General features: G+C 44.6%; 3 protein-coding genes across 7 annotated transcripts in view; 2 read left to right on the forward strand and 1 right to left on the reverse strand.

Moving 5' to 3' along the window:
- The window catches only part of LOC136941189 (zinc finger protein 653-like), a 44310-nt gene that overhangs the window by 25487 nt on the left and 2459 nt on the right, over nucleotides 1-16364 (reverse strand). The gene's annotated exons all lie outside the window — the stretch shown is intronic.
- On the forward strand, nucleotides 162-6936 carry LOC136941196 (tetraspanin-1-like). 2 transcript variants are annotated; one of them, XM_067233633.1, is made up of 8 exons: nucleotides 162-490; nucleotides 4126-4203; nucleotides 4706-4921; nucleotides 5090-5164; nucleotides 5380-5487; nucleotides 5648-5773; nucleotides 6016-6108; nucleotides 6392-6936. In XM_067233633.1, exons 2-8 carry the CDS (start codon nucleotides 4147-4149, stop codon nucleotides 6449-6451), a joined length of 735 nt encoding a protein of 244 aa, XP_067089734.1. In that variant the 5' UTR covers nucleotides 162-490; nucleotides 4126-4146; the 3' UTR covers nucleotides 6452-6936. The 2 variants fall into 2 exon arrangements, with proteins under 2 accessions (XP_067089734.1, XP_067089735.1); XM_067233634.1 differs by lacking the exon at nucleotides 5090-5164.
- On the forward strand, nucleotides 10640-16341 carry zgc:158403 (tetratricopeptide repeat protein 39A; the record flags this gene model as incomplete). 4 transcript variants are annotated; one of them, XM_067233624.1, is given in 14 exon segments in its annotated part: nucleotides 10640-10913; nucleotides 11621-11725; nucleotides 12248-12379; nucleotides 12924-12982; nucleotides 13115-13182; nucleotides 13290-13354; nucleotides 13751-13850; nucleotides 13977-14042; nucleotides 14159-14276; nucleotides 14559-14626; nucleotides 14937-14996; nucleotides 15193-15354; nucleotides 15701-15792; nucleotides 16221-16341. In XM_067233624.1, coding segments are annotated over 14 exon segments (1251 nt in total), but the record flags the coding sequence as incomplete, so codon positions are not given.

Consider the following 16364-nt stretch of genomic DNA (forward strand, 5'->3'; position numbering starts at 1 on the left):
TCAGTTCGCTCACCACAACCTTTGATTAACAAGTAGGCACGTCACTGTCAGGTTTAAATTCTCAAAACCTGATTTGGACTTTTATCTGTAGAGAACAGGAACATTTGTGTGTGTGCGTGTAACGCAGTACCATTGCTGTGGCTACAAAGACAACTGTGCCGCCTCTCTCCCCTAGGTTTGGTTCAATCCACAGAGAATGGTTGCCTTCTCCAATCACTCCTACCTGTTTGTCACCGTGCACTCTCCCTCCCTCCCACGGTCCCTCCCTCCCTCAAACTCACCCGCCCATGTCCCCCCCCCCCCCCCCTGTTTATAACTGACTCGGAGTCACAAAACAGGACAAGAAGGGAGGAAACGGGAGAATAAAGACAGAAAAAGAGAGAGAGAGAGAGGGACAGTCACATCGCTCTCAGGGAACCCTCCTCCAGTCTTGTAATCTCACACTCGATCTGCTCTCTCAGGGACTGACACCATCATCACCTGAGTGAAGGTAAGAGACTCTCTCTCCTCCGCACCTTTCGTCTCAACCTGTTTTCTCCTCCACCGATAGGAATAGTGGATATGGGAAAGAAAGGGCGCCTATTTGATGACGGGTTCGCTAAACTTTGATGTTAGTTGTAGTTTTGATGATGTTTTTCTATACTACTTGATACCATGACAACTTAGGTAGGAATCTCACAATGGGCCTTTGTTTTGTCTCCTGGGACCTCTAGCCAGCAATTATTTCTTTCAATGACATCCTTTGAGACGGTAAAAATCGTACTCATCTGACTGAGGCTTGTCTTTGTTCGAGATGTTTTCCTTTCAAACTTTCAAACCTATCAAACCTTAATGAGATTTGTCCCTAAAATTTGCGGTCCTTGTTGACTATCATCACAAAGTACATTCTTCTAACCACATTTTTAAATGGTCACCTGTAACCAAGGTTGCTCAGAATATCCTCACGAGTTTAATCACCAAACTAAACTATCTAGAATCTGTGTGGCATATTTAAAAGACAGTACAGAATGGTTTTTTACTTCTTTCAGCTAATTGTTTGTGTACAGCTCTGAAGGGCTCAACCATCCTTGTCATACCAGGAAGTGTCTGTCAGCAGGGTCCCCTATCCTCCCAGACTCTACAGCATGACTCAGTAATATAATGTTGAGGAAACTGTTTAAAACTCAGCATGGCTTTTCTTTATTCTTCATTATTTATTTATAAATGTAGTACATATAATTGGATGACATCACATGCAAAAGTAAATGTGTCATGGAACAATTTGAATATACAAATCAGGTCTATCCACTCCAATCTCCGGGGACCCCATCTTGTTCAAAGATGGTATATCTCATGGACTAAAGTGCAATGGCTGAGATCAGTGAAAACAAATCAAGCCAACATCAATATTCCATAGGAAGTAAAAAAACAAAAAACAAGATGGCACACACGCTGAAAATGGCTGTTATCGCACACGAGGATGCTGAGGTCGTTCGTTGGTCATTTGCATGTGACTCGAGCTGTTAATGAATAACCGTGCGAAATCACAGCTGACTGCATCTGAGGAGGTACTGCGTCGTGTTTGAGGAAGTGCTCAGGGCTGAGCAAGGGGGAACCTCAGCTTGTGAGTTGCCACAGTATGTACCCATTACCACAGTCCTGTCCTATGATTAACCTGTTTCTGGCTAAACATTGACCCAGCTTTTCTTTCCTCTTTCGGAAACCTGTTTACCTGTTTACCAGCCCTGAGTCTTTACTAAGATCGTTTTGTTTAGGCCCCTTCCCATCCATAGCAGTTTCCCAGGTAGAACAGGGAGATGTTGTACAAGGGATATGGAGGGAGGGTGAAATTATCATGGAGGCTTGAAGGCATCACAAAGGAATGAGGAGTGGAAGTGTCAGTTATGAACTCAGGCAATACCCTTCTGGAACAGTCGAAAAGCCACAGGGTGCCAAAGTATCGATCTAAGACAAGACTGTTGTTCAGTCCTTTTAAGATAAACAACGCTGTTCCCATCCATGAGCTCATATTTTGCACACACACACACATTTTACATTTACATTTTAGTCATTTAGCAGACGCTCTTATCCAGAGCGACTTACAGTAAGTACAGGGACATTCCCCCGAGGCAAGTAGGGTGAAGTGCCTTGCCCAAGGACACAACGTCAGTTTGCGTGACCGGGAATCGAACTGGCAACCTTCGGATTACTAGCCCGACTCCCTCACCGCTCAGCCATCTGACACACACACACACACACACACACACACACACACACACACACACACACACACACACACACACACACACACACACACACACACACACACACACACACACACACACACACACACACACACACACACACACACACACACACACACACACACACACACACACACACACACACACACACACACACACACACACACACACACACACACACACACACAGACACAGACACAGACACAGACACAGACACAGACACAGACACAGACACAGACACAGACACAGACACAGACACAGACACACACATACACATGCACAGTGTGGAGGGTCCTGGGCATACACAGGTTAGGGTTAAAGGTCAACTAGAGGGATCATAAAAAAGCAGTCTGAGATGGTCCACCGATAGTACATTCAACCCGAGAATAGACAAGCTCATAAACCCTCTGTGTCTGTCTGTGTGTGGGGGTGAGGGGGTGAGCGGGGAGAGGTTAATGGCCGACTGTATTCAGATGTTCCACTGATGGCTAACGAGTGTTAGAACCATAAAAGTCCTACTTCCTTGGAGCCGTGATTCCTTGATAAAGGTATGCTGCCACCTGACTCTCCCACGCAAAAAAACCTGTCCCGAAAACCCTGAGCCTGTATTCTGCGTGCTCACATGGCCTCACTTATCATCTTATATATGCTTTACTTCACATGAGCTGTTCAAAATGATCCACCATGACAGATCTTAACATTTGATGTATGTCTATGGCAGGCAAAGGAATTTTCTTTTGCATCGAAAATAGGGTTAAACAACTCCAACCAAAGAAAAGGGCCATTTCCAGCATAATGTTGATAAGGCTCTGGGGTTGGTGTGATTTTTATGTCATTCCAAATGTTTGCATAACATTTGTTAACCATAATTGTCCATCGAAACCCATTTGAATGAGACTATAAAGTGGTGTGCGAGTTCGTCATTGCAGGTGTGCCACTAAACAAAGCCCTCTCCCCAGTCCCATTGTGGTTGTAATGTTTAATGTCAATATTGCAAGGGGTAGACAAAAAGCAAGGGCACTCTTGAGTGTTTAAGGACGAAAAGTTGATAGAGAACCGTTCCTTGTGAAAGGACCAGGTGTTTGTTTTTTGTTTTTTGCCCACCAATCTCTTCCTTCTCACTTACCTGACAAATTGCTGGTCTCCTAGTAACACGTCAGAGCTAGCAAACAGCATCCTTGTGTACGGTAAGTCTGTTAATTTGTCACCAACAGTAATCACCAGAATATGACACCTCACTGGAACCATGACGAATGGGTAAATGCATTGAAGAAACACCTTATCACAATGATGTACAATAGCTTGAGAAACTGGATTGTATTGCAACTGAGTGATTCAACTGAGTTGCAACTGAGGGATTCACAAGATGGGGAGTCAGATGGCTGAGCGGTTAGGGAGTCGGGCTATTAATCAGAAGGTTGTTGGTGCCAATTGACGTTGGGTCCTTGGGCAAGGCACTTCACCCTACTTGTCTTGGGGAGAATGTCCCTGTACTTACTGTAAGTCGCTCTGGATAAGAGCGTCTGCTAAATGTAATGTAATGTAAATGTAATAATATGTTTGTCCAGGTTTGTCCAAATACCCCAATTATGTCCTTAGCTCGCCCACTTCATATATAAAAATAATTATGTGGTAAGAAGTTGTGGGTGGGACATTTTATTCATTGGGTGGAAATATTCACTTTGTGGCTCCCGGAAAAATGCTGAATTAAGATAGTAAATTATCACACACAACCCTTCATTGTGATGAGTTAGAGTACCTAAAAAAGTAACAGTATAGCCAACTCCACGAACAGAAGCAGTAATAATATTCATACTTCTAGGTCCTTAGATCTCATTTCAATAATTGTTGACATGTTTCCCCCTCTCCTACTTTCTTCCAGAAAGAAGAACCTGCTTTAATCATGGGCTGCTTCGCATTTCTCAAAGTCATGATGTTTGTTTTCAACGGCATCATCTTTGTAAGTACACATGTTTATACAAGGTTGAGAAAGGTTTAAATAGCTTCAAGGGCATATGACGCATGTACGGAACATCATCTGTCACTGTTTAATGATTTGGTTTACGGGACAGAAAAGTACAGGTGCCTTTTTATAGACGTACAATGGACAAAATGTTTCATAGTTTTGGCTTGGAAAGATAAGAAGCATTTGACTTGTGAATTTGTTGTCCAAAGTACGAGGTGAACGAAACAATGAATGTCCAAGCAGGTGAAGATGCTTTTCAGTCTTCTGATTGGAACACAACAAGATTTTAGTAAATGTGTTCTCTCACCCAAGAGAAATTTGTAGTTCTGTTTTAAACTTACCCAAATACCCAGTATACAATTCAGTAAGTATCCTCAACATACAAATCTCTTTTCACCGACATTCCCACCTCTCTCGCTCGCCTTCCTCCCATAACCTTATCTCCCTCTCTCTTTCCTACTTGTTCTCCTGGTATGTCTCCACCTCTGTCTCTCAGGTGGCGGGGGCAGCCATCCTGGGAGTGGGGATCTGGGTGAAGGTGGACAGTGGCTCCATCCTGGGCTTCATCCAGGGCATCAAGGACGCCCCGGAGGGCCTGAACCAGCTGCTCAACGTGGGCTACCTGCTCATAGCAATAGGAGCCCTCCTGCTGATCATCGGCTTCCTGGGCTGCTGTGGGGCCGTCAGGGAGAGCAGGTGTATGCTGCTATTGGTAAGTGACTTTGCGAATAAGGCCTGACACACGCACACATACATACACACAAGTATCAGTATACACAAACAAGCAGATGAACCACTAGAATATTTTATGGTAATGATGTTGTGCAGGTATTTAACTCTCTCTCTCTCTTTTACTGTCATCTTTCGTTTCTCTCTCTAGTTCTTTATAGTAGTTTTGGTGGTCTTCATAGCAGAGGTTGCTGGTGCAGTGGTGATCCTGGTTTTTAAACCAGTGGTAAGGCAGTGCTAGCTCGCTTTCTCCCTTCCCTCCCTCCCTCTTCTCCTCAACTCACTCCCTTACTCACTCCCTTACTCCCTCCCTCCCTGTTTCACTCCATCGCTCCCTGTTTCACTCACTCCCTCACTATTTCACTCACTTCCTCACTATTTTGGAAGGTGAACATTGCAACTGCCACTTTACATTGGGATAATGACTGATTTATGTTTCAGGCAGAAGAGTTGATCAGCAAGCTGGGCACTCAAGCAGTTGATAGCATAAAAAAGGATTATGGAAAAAATCCAGATGTCACTGGTCTCTGGAATGCTACTATGGATACGGTACAATCTCCCCAACACGCAATATATCAAAGATATAATATTTGCCACACTATGATGTATATAGCTGCTCTTAAGCCATGTTAAGCGTTAGACTGCATCATTTGAAAGATATGATAAAAAAAAAAAAAAGTAATATAAATTGTGTTATCATCCCCAACAGCTAAAGTGCTGTGGATTCTACAACTCGTCAGACTTTGATGGCTCTCCTTTTCAAATGCCCGACAGCAACCGGTACCCACCACAGTGCTGCAAAGACACTACAAGGCCATGTGCTTCAAAAGATGCGGTACTAGCTTTCTGCTCATTCATCCTTTGGGGATTTACCCAAGCCAAACTGCTACCATCAATATTGACTTTGTACAGTACAACAGGATATGGATTGTTATATGACTAATAATATCAATTTAGCTGAAATTGATAGCTCTGCAAACAGTACCGTGCATGTTAATGGCCTGTTTATTTTGTGTACTACTTCCTTGTACTTCTGGTCTTTCCATTGTTCTTAGCTGTTTTCTGTTCCTCCCGTAGATTGTGCCTGGCTGCTTCCCAAAATTCAAGAAATTGATTGATGAGAACTCAGCTGTGATTGCAGGTGTGGCATTGGGCATTGCAGCCCTAGAGGTATGGACTTTTGCTCCCTCTCTCGATCTCTCTCGATCTCTCGATCTCTCGATCTCTCTCTCTCTCTCTCTCTCTCTCTCTCTCTCTCTCTCCTCCTTCTGGCTCGTAACATTACAGTTTTTTGCTGTAAATGTATGCTATGTATAGCCAATAATTTACACACATACAAATATGCCATCCATTGTTACATACATGTTACAAATGATACAAAGAGGAAGTGACACTGAGGCCATAGGGTTTTCAATCATGGATTGCTAATTCACATTATTTGTTAATCCCACAGATATTGGCCATGGTTTTCTCTATGACCCTGTACTGTAAAGTCGGCTCTAAGAGAAACTGAGATCAAGTTACAGCAACTAATTACAGCAGTGACAGAAGCATGATCTTCGGGCCTACTGACACACGTTCTCTGCCTGCATGAAGCTGAAGAGCCAAGGACCTTAATGAAGCTTTGTTCATCTGAGAGTTTCATCAAATCTTAGGGATCAACACAAGATCTATTATGAAATTCGTTTTTATGTTTGTTACAGTATTTATATACTTTCTAGTTATTGACACTACAACAGGGTCCTTTTGTGCATTTTCACATCTGGCACTTTTGTGCATGACAGTTGATTAATATCACAAACCAAAATAAAAAACCAAATATACATTACTAGTCAATATTGTTGGAAAATTTCCAATTTCTTTTTCATTGTAATAATGTAGCTAGATTGACCGTGGAATTTAAAAGCTGATTAAATTATTTTTAAGATTTATTTTAGCAATTAACATTTAATTGCAACTGTAAAGTTGATGTTTTTCAATAAAGCTTTACACTTGTTGTCCCTTTGTTTTATTCTTCATGTTTTGTGGTGTTGCCATGTTTTCTATTGAAAGATATTCATATTTATATTTGGTTCCAATTATCCTCCTGGAAATATTTTGCACAAAAATGGACAAACATGACCATGAATGCAGTATTTGTTCTGCTTTTGTGGGATACTTTACGTAAGTATTTTATAATTAGCTATCATTCTATGTGCAGTAATGTGTTACCTAAAGGTACACTATACTGTAAGCAGAAATCATTAAAAACATACAGATAATCCTGACTCTGAGTTTTCAAACTTTTCCGAAAGCTATTAGCCAGCTACAGTTCATATCCAAGATTCCTAGTAAAACTTACCATTATAAAATTATTTGGAAAAACCACCGACCTCCGTCCTACCACCCTCTAGATAAGTGGGGTATTGCTCCCTGGAGAATTGGTGTACAGATTGGATCAGATATGGTGCAGCGAGTGTCCTGGATGTCCCAGGCACCGGGTCAGCTTGGGTCATGGGTCATGGGTCAGCGTCGGCTACATCTGCATTGCTCTGGGCGCAGGGCGCTCTCTCACTGACTTCACTGGTTTCTGTGGAGCCTGGAAGGAGAATTGCTTCCACATCTTGTTGGTGAGAGAGAGCTCTGTTCACCAGAGTAGATATAACCAGCACAGCTAAAGACTCAGTCCTCAACATCTGCCATGAGACCAGGTGGCTTTTTTTTATCAACATTTGGGCCAACAAAGTACTCTATAATGAGAGTCGCATACCCTTATATGACAATTGCATACAGTTGCAGACTTTATTAGTTGGCCGACGTGTTGTATCCCTACAAACTTCACGTAAGGTTACGCAGAAATTGTATTTTGTTTTTCTCCAGTTCTTTAATCGTGACGATGTTATCTGTTGCTGAAATGATATGTAGCCCTATACAGAGATATGGTAAGGGTTTCAGGTGCAAACAATGTCCACGGTGTTGTTCATTAACCTTGTTTCCACTTGGACTGTAGCTGCCTGGTCATAATGCAAATCTCTGAAAGCGTGGCCTGTTTGTGTCACAGGTAAGCGTAATGGTGCACTAGGCGAGCACTAAGACCCTGGGGACTTCTTATATGGACTTGGTAGCAACAGACCCCATCTCGTTAGCCTGAAACACAGTCATGATCAGGATGAGAGAGAGGCCATAATGAAGCCAAAAAGCCCCCTTAATTGGTCCAGTAATGCAGAGTCTTCATTAGCACTCAGTCCTGTGGATACTGTATTTACATCCAAAAGACTGACCACTGCGGCCATATTTAGTTGTGACTTCACTTGTAAACTTAATGTTAGCTTGTAAGATTAGTCCATCTGGCTGGCGTATACGATGTTACATGCATTTGGTTTAGGAACATCTCTATTTCTCTTCAGCTCAAGTGCTGTGGCTTTGAGAAGACAAGAGAACACAAGAGGAACTGTAGAAGCACTTGAGAGACACCCCTGTTGTCTCTCCCTCAATCAGATGTGTTTTGGTAAGATCTTTGCAGTGATAGAGGGCAGGGTGTCATCCTAGGCTCAGTTGCCGGGGGCATCTGCATGATCGAGGTAAGGCTGGCCATGGAGATACACTGCCCCCTTGTGGTGAAGCTGGGACACTGCAGCATGCAGCAGCAAACCATTCTCCTGCTTTCTGAGACGAAGCCTTTCATAGATATAGAGAGCCATGGATTAAGCCTGGACCTAGAGAAATTGAATCTCCATTGAAAATATTTTTTGTCTAGGACAAGGCTAAATCCATGTGTGGGAAAATGGCCCATTGCGTTTTGTGCTCCAGAAAGTATATTTCTATAGATTTATAATACAGATTGGGTTTTTTTATATTATGGGATGTATTATTTACATTTACATTTATTCATTTAGCAGACGCTTTTATCCAAAGCGACTTCCAAGAGAGAGCTTTACAAAAGTGCATAGGTCACTGATCATAACAACGAGATAGCCCCAAACATTGCAGGTAGCCAAAACATGAGCATACATTGTGAAAAAAAAAAAAAAAGTGCCAAAGGGAAGAACCATAAGAGCATGCAGTTAAACAAGTTACAATTAAACAACATGAACCTCAAAAGGTGCCAGAGTGTACCTGTAGGAAAACAATCAACAGTAAAATATTTCACATCGAGTACAATAATTTTAAATCAGTTACAACTAACCAACAAGAGCAACAAGTCTCTCAATTGGAGTCATTGTAATCCTGGAGGAAACTAACATCAGGTCCGGCAAATCATTCCTAAGTACCGTTGTGCTCCTGGAACAAATGCGTCTTAAGCCTTTTCTTGAAGGTGGGGAAACAGTCAGTGTCTCTGATGGAGGTGGAGAGTTGATTCCGCCATTGGGGGGCCAACATTATAAACATATTACCAGGCATTGAGAAGAAAAATAAGTAAACTGAGACTCCTCAAAGGGTTTCTGATGGATTGTACTTGATTTGTGTCTGGGAAACCATGTCCAAAAATGAATGTCGTAAAAGCAGATGGCATTGACTCCCTCCTCTTTTCCCCTCGTCTAGCTGACCACCATGACAAACACCGTGGTGCTGTTTGTCATATTGCAATCTACATCGTGAGGGGAAATTAGGCAGCAAGGGTTAGGGTTAGGGTTAGGCAGCAAGGGGTACGGGAGTTAGAGGACATCCCTCTCTGCAGCAGCTGAAGTTATGAGTTAGCAACTTCAGAAGTTAAATGGAAATCACTATTTTCCTCAGAAGTACTGTTTGTTAGACTGAGAACTTAGTGACGTGTATTACAATTGGCATAGAATTCCACTACATAGACATTTCTTCTTGTGTATTTTTCATACAACAAACCAGCAATGCGAAGACTCAAACTGAACTGAGTTCATTGGGGGCATAGTTGAGTCAAGTGTTGCAGTTTCATCTCCAGCCTTAGGTTATGGTGTTGATAGACAATATGTACATACCCATAATATGACAGATTGTCATTCCATTATGTAATCATTCTTACATAATCTCTTTAGATTATATTCAACTGCGCACATTTGTATTGAACATTGGTGGGGGCAAACATTTGTATCACCCTATATGCCGCTACCCCTGCTCTGCCCCTAATTAATGATCTTTTGACATGGGTTGTGATATAAACTTATCAAATGTAAGGAATTGGGAGTGTTCACTTACAATAGGTAGGCCTAGCTGTGACATCAGAATGGCTTTGACTTATTGTTTACATTCAGGGTTTTCCTTATCTTTCTAGGGAGTTTGAGCATGTGGTGGAGTGTATGTAAAGGGTCACGGAGAAGAATAAATTGTTCCCTCTTCTAATGGGAACATTGTGATCCCACCTGATCACTGGTCAATAAGAAACACTTCTTGACCGTTCACGAATTGAGTGGTGTAAAAGTTTCAGAAGGACATCTTGTAACGTGAAACTGTGCCCAAACTCTCATTTCGCTCTTGAGCGTAGGCTACATCACGAAACAAAATATACTGATGCCATCCAGGATATGTTCTCACACTTAACATAATAGACTACATACCATTACAACATGGATGACATTTAAAGCCAGTGACACTCTGTGAAGTTTTCTTTAGGGAAAAGTTATGTCAGTAAGGTTGAAATGTTTAATTATGCTATGCGGACGGTGTGTATGCGTGCGTGGCAAATGGACATGTTCGAAGTTTGTTAGGAGGAGTCATCTCGAAGCCCAGTCTTCCACGCTTCCCCCGCCCTCACGTCACGGCAAAGGAGACCTGCAAATGGAATACATTTGTCCACCTCATCTCAGTTTTCTATTCCAACAGTGATCGCGAATCCCCCAGTCAATGTGACACATCTAAACGCGGAATCCACAAATCTTCGAAACAGACTTTCATTTGCACTGCGCTTAGATTGTTCATGTTTCTCATCAAGCCGTCCTGAATAGACAACTTTTACACAGGTGCGTGGGCACGCCGCCCGGGGAGACAAACATGTCCAATGGGAAAGATGCACCTGCCACAGAGACGTAAGTGTAAATCGCTTAGCGTTTTCCGTCTCCAAAAGTCGTGTTTTAAACGGCTTGACAATACGACAGTATTATATTATTTTAAACTGTAAAATGTATTTCTTGGTGGTACTTTATAAGCGTTAGCTAAATACATATGAATGCTCTTTACTTAAAACGAAACGTAATTTCTATAAGATCCACCCACCCTCTTTTAGTTTCCTCCACTTTGTGTTAAAAAGATTAGGCTACTTGCCGTTCACAGCATATCCGTTACATTCCTTCCTCATTGAGCAACCCTTTCAAGGCCTTGTAAAGAACGCTAAAATAATAAGTTTAAAGTGTGTTCGACAGGAGTCATTGTACCTAAATGACTCCAATTGAATCCTCGGAGAACAATGCCCTTCAGCTCATCAAAACAGACTTCTTTATCTGCAAGTCATTAACATTTTGCTGTTGCCCAGAGAGAGCTATAGATTTCAGGCCCATATCCTATGTAAACAGAGGACATCTTGAGTTGTGTTTGCTGCAAAGCACACTGCTGCCTGGACAGTGTATACAATTCCTTCCAAGACTACACAGGACTCCCAGGAGAGTGTATGTGTGTGTGTGCGTGTGTGTGTGAGTAACCACCGTTACTGCTGACCATGTGATCACCTCACAAGGGGCCTTATACTGTAGGGGCTCTCATGGAACTCTGCTTATGTACTTAAAATGTGTGTGTACAGCTCCGCACAGATGAGCCTGCAGGAGTGTCTGGATGAGTGCATGGAGGCCCTGGACCTCTTCCTCAACAACCACTTCAGCGAGAGCCTGGACAAGCTGCAGCCACGGTGACTACAACCGCTTTTCAATCTCAAGTGGCCAGTACAGTATTCGGATTGGTTGTTCCAGGACCAGACCTTGTTAGACCCTTCAATGAATATGTGTCAGACTAAGCAGTAGATTACCATCACCGTCCTTTGATCATTTTAGTGGTTCATATGATTCAGCCAGTGACTTTGTCCGGCAAGTTGTGAGAGCGTTGTTTGTGGTGTCACATTGAGCTCTTCCTGGTAGCTAAGGCAAGGTGTCAGACCACTTCTCCAGGATATGAAGTGTTTGCTGAAGCTGACGCCCAGAGCAGAGCGGCGGCCCGGAAAATAAACAGCACACAAGGCACAGTGTGGGAGGGAAGAGATAAACAGACACAATAATAACACTGCGGTCTTGGTGGCTTTTATCTTTGCTTATGGGCAAGATACGGACCTGGGTAGCCTGTGACCAGTCTGCATTCTGCATGATCACATTTTGTCATTAGATACCGTGTGCGTGTGTGTGTGTGTGTGTGTGTGTGCGCGTGTGCTCTGTGGCAGGGCGAAGGATAGCATGTACCACGCTCTGATCTACGCCACGGTTCTGGAGATGCAGGCCATGATGACCTTCGAGCAGGAGGACATCACCAGCGCCGGCAACACCATGAAGACCGCCCAGGAAGTCTGTCAGAGGTGAGCAACCCCCCCCCCCACGCCCCCAAGCCACCCCCATTCATCAGCAGGAGGGCCATCATGATCCGAACGGAGCCTTGCGTTCCACTGTCACCTTCCGAACAAAGGTCTGTTTTGAACTGGGATTAGATTAGGGTGGAACTATGAGAATAGTTACTTCATTAGATGTCTTTCTAGCTATTGGGAATGAAGGTATACGCTACTCCCTCAATGGGCTTGGTGAAAAATCACCCTGCCTTTATGGTTATGTTGGCAGTAGTGATGGCACTTGCTCTACTGCTTCTGGACAGGGCAGCATGAACCACAGTTGTTGCTCCTTGACCAGGAGCTGTCACTAACAGGTAAATGAGAGCATTTACATGGTAATCTGCTCCCAAGCATTTCCCTATGTTTGCATGGAGAGTACTGGACTATTCTGGAGCTATACTGCAAGCTAGGGTAACACGGTTTTGATTGGTTGGGAGTTTTCAGCGACATGCTAGCAGGCTTGATTTATTGAGCTGGGTGCGTTATCAGATGGATGACGTCCTCTTTCTAATTTCAGATTTAGAAAGAAGTCCCCTGGTTTGGTCAGCAAGTCCTCAGGAGACGCACTGACTGAAGGTAGGCAGCATCAGACTGGTTTCATCCCAAAACTAAAGACCAAGTCACGTCTGCAAACCCATCTCACTCGCATGTGACACATTCTTGAAACTATTTACAACGATTGTCTTAAGTGTGTGTGTGTGTTTGCAGAGCAGCTCCATGCAGAGGTGTGCTACGCAGAGTGCCAGCTCCAGAGATCTGCTCTCACCTTCCTACAGGTAAGACGTTTCCCTCCAACAACCAGAACAGGTTGTACCTGTCTTCATGCCACGGCAACAAAACAACAGACGAAGTCCTGTGTTTTTCTTATTTCCTCTTACTCCAGGATGAGAACATGGTGAGTTTTATCAAGGGAGGAATCAAAGTTCGCAACAGCTACCTCATTTACAAGTAAGTTTACCAGAGTGGAGACACAAGGGTGGGGGATGAGATCCAGGGACCCCATACCCCACCATTACCCACATCCAGATATGAGTGTACAGGTGGCAGTGACGTGGCCAAACATGCAGGAACCAAGTTAAGTTCCACTTCTCAAAGAGGTGTTGATTTGTGCCAGGGGTGCGAGTCACAGGAGTGAACAGTCACCCAAGTTATCTCCTCATGGACAGTAGAAAATATGTTTCGCTTTCCAAAAAAAAAAAGTATACAATAGCAGCTTTTCTGTCAGGTGCGCACATCGGTCCATTAACGCATGTTATTGCATAATTATGCGTTATTATGGCCTATTATGTAATTATGTGTAATCATGTCGGTAAATGAATGACTTAATTGCCTTTTATCGCCCAGGGAGCTGCATGGCTTCATTCAGTCTAGAAACTCGCTTCGTGGGCCCAACCACATCCACTTAGAGGGGGGGGTGGCGTTTGGGATCGGAGCATTCAACTTGGTACGTCCCAAAAGCCCACACTTACTCCATTAGTTGGCTTAGAGTTGTTGTTTGACACATGTATTTCTATCTATCTATATATATATTTAATCATGCCTCTGGAATCAATCGTACTGTCTCCCACAGACTCTCTCTCTGTTTCCTCCCCGGATACTCAAAGTTTTAGAGTTTGCTGGATTTTCTGGAGACAAGGTAGGGTCGCACAGCATAAATAGAACACAGTAAAATGATTGGGTTGGGGGACTCAAATGTATATATCTCTCTCTCCCTGTGCGTGTGTGTGTGTGTGTGTGTGTGTGTGTGTGCAGGAGTACGGTCTCTCCCAGCTCCATGAGGGGGCCACAGCTCTCAACCTGCGCTCCATGCTGTGTGCCCTCCTACTGCTCTGCTACTACACCTTCCTGACCTTCATCCTAGGTAGCACAGGTGCGCGTGGACGGATGGATGTATGCATGGAATGGAACTTGGTTGCTCTTGGTTGTGTGTGTGTGTGTGTGCGCGCGTGCCTGTCTGTGTATACATTTACATTTAGTCATTTAGCAGACGCTCTTATCCAGAGCGACTTACAGTAAGTACAGGGACATTCCTGGGTGTGTGTCTGTGTCTGTGTGTGGGACTGTGTGCCCATGTCTGTGTCTCTATGCGCCCATGTCTGTGTGTGTGTGTGTGTCTGCTCCTGGCCAGCGTGTAACCTCTGACCCCTCTCAGGGACAGGCGAGGGAGAGGTGGTTGACGCCGAGAAACTGCTGAAGCCCTTCCGACTGCGCTACCCTCAGGTGACCCCCCCACACCTCCACCCCCACACCTCCACCCAACCCAGAGCAAACTCTGACTGGAGAGGGAGGGAGGGCGAGAGAGAACCAAATGTGTGCTGATAGCATGTGACGCCACAGGCAAACATTGTTCCACGTTTAATAGTATTTTAATGGGGCTCTGGCCCTGTTGTCTTGGGTAGTGTGGGTGTGCCCGGAGAAACTATGGTTTCCATTGTGTACGGTGTCGTTACGGGTCTTGCCCAAGAATCAGCAGTACAGTATGTAGGGTTATGGTGTTGCAATAATTGAGCATGGCTCATTCTCTGGTCAGGGGGCTATCTTCCTCTTCTTTGAAGGCAGGACGGAGGAGATCAAAGGCAACATCGACGAGGTGGGACTGACAAACATCTGACTCATCTAAATGAACGACAAATATCCCCCGTTGACGCCATCTTGTTCGTCCACGAGCCACACATGTCTAAGTCTAATCCGCTCACAGGACGCAATTCAGTTTAGATTTCCAAAAACGGCCTGGCGTCACGTCCGCTACCTGCGCCTGACGCCGTGTTGCGTTGCTCTCCGGCCAGGCGGTGGTGCTGTTCGAGGACGGCTGCAAGGCCCAGCAGCAGTGGAAGCAGTTCCACCACATGTGCTACTGGGAGCTGATGTGGTGCTTCACCTACAAGCGGGTGTGGAGGATGGCCTACTTCTACGCCGACCTGCTGAGCCAGGAGAGCCGCTGGTCCAAGGTGAGAGGAGAGCCCGCCGGGAGAATTCCTACGAGAAAAGACTCATCTGAGGTTATCTTTGAGAATGCTGATAGAGGAGCAGTAGACATGATAACTCGCGCACAGAGTGCAAAGCAATTCGGTTGAATGCATCACTACCTCTCATGTCAAAACGTTCCATTTTATTGAGCATGTACAACTACTCAGGTGCAGCAGATAATCACATGTTAATGCTTGAAATAGAAGTACTTCTTGCTCGTTGAATCTGCTCGGTGTCCTCCATGTATGAAGGCGTTGTTGCCTAGGCCGTGGCCCGATGTGCTCTGCGTTTCCGAGGTGTTGACGTCTCCGCTCTGCCCTCCTCCAGGCCATGTACGTGTACATGAAGGCTGCCTACCTGAGCATGCTGCCCCACGAGGAGGCCAGACCCTTCGGGGAAAATGAGGTGGAGCTCTTCAGGTACCGACACGCCCCGGGGGGGAGGGGGGCCTCTCTGAGGAGGGACGTGGGCATCCACGGCGTTAGCTCCCTCGGACGCAGTGTAGCCGCGGGTGCGGAGATCCAAATCGGGAATCCTCGCGTCGCCATGTGACCAGCCCTTTTCCATCTTTCTTCGACTGTCCTTGCTGTTTCTTTTTTCCTTCACTCTGTTTTCCTTTTCTCTCTCTCTTCACTCTCACTCTCACTCTTTCTCACACACTCACTTCTCTCCCACACTCTCTCTCTCCCACAATCTCTCTCACTCTCGCTCTCTCACACACTCTCTCTCACTCTCTCTCTCTCTCTGTCTCTTTCTCTCTCACTTTCTATCTCTCTCTCTCTGACACACACTCACACACACACACTCACACACACTCACACACACTCTCTCACACTCTCTCTCTCAGACAGGTGTCCACCTTCAAACAGAAGATAGCAGGGAAGTCGCCCCCTACTGAAAAGTTTGCTGTCCGTAAAGCCAGACGATACAAAGCAAAAATCCCCATCAAGCTTCCTGTGCCTGTGCTGGTGAGCTGGCTCCATCTTAATTT

Source organism: Osmerus mordax, chromosome 3, assembly GCF_038355195.1.
Source record: "Osmerus mordax isolate fOsmMor3 chromosome 3, fOsmMor3.pri, whole genome shotgun sequence".
NCBI lineage: Eukaryota > Metazoa > Chordata > Actinopteri > Osmeriformes > Osmeridae > Osmerus > Osmerus mordax.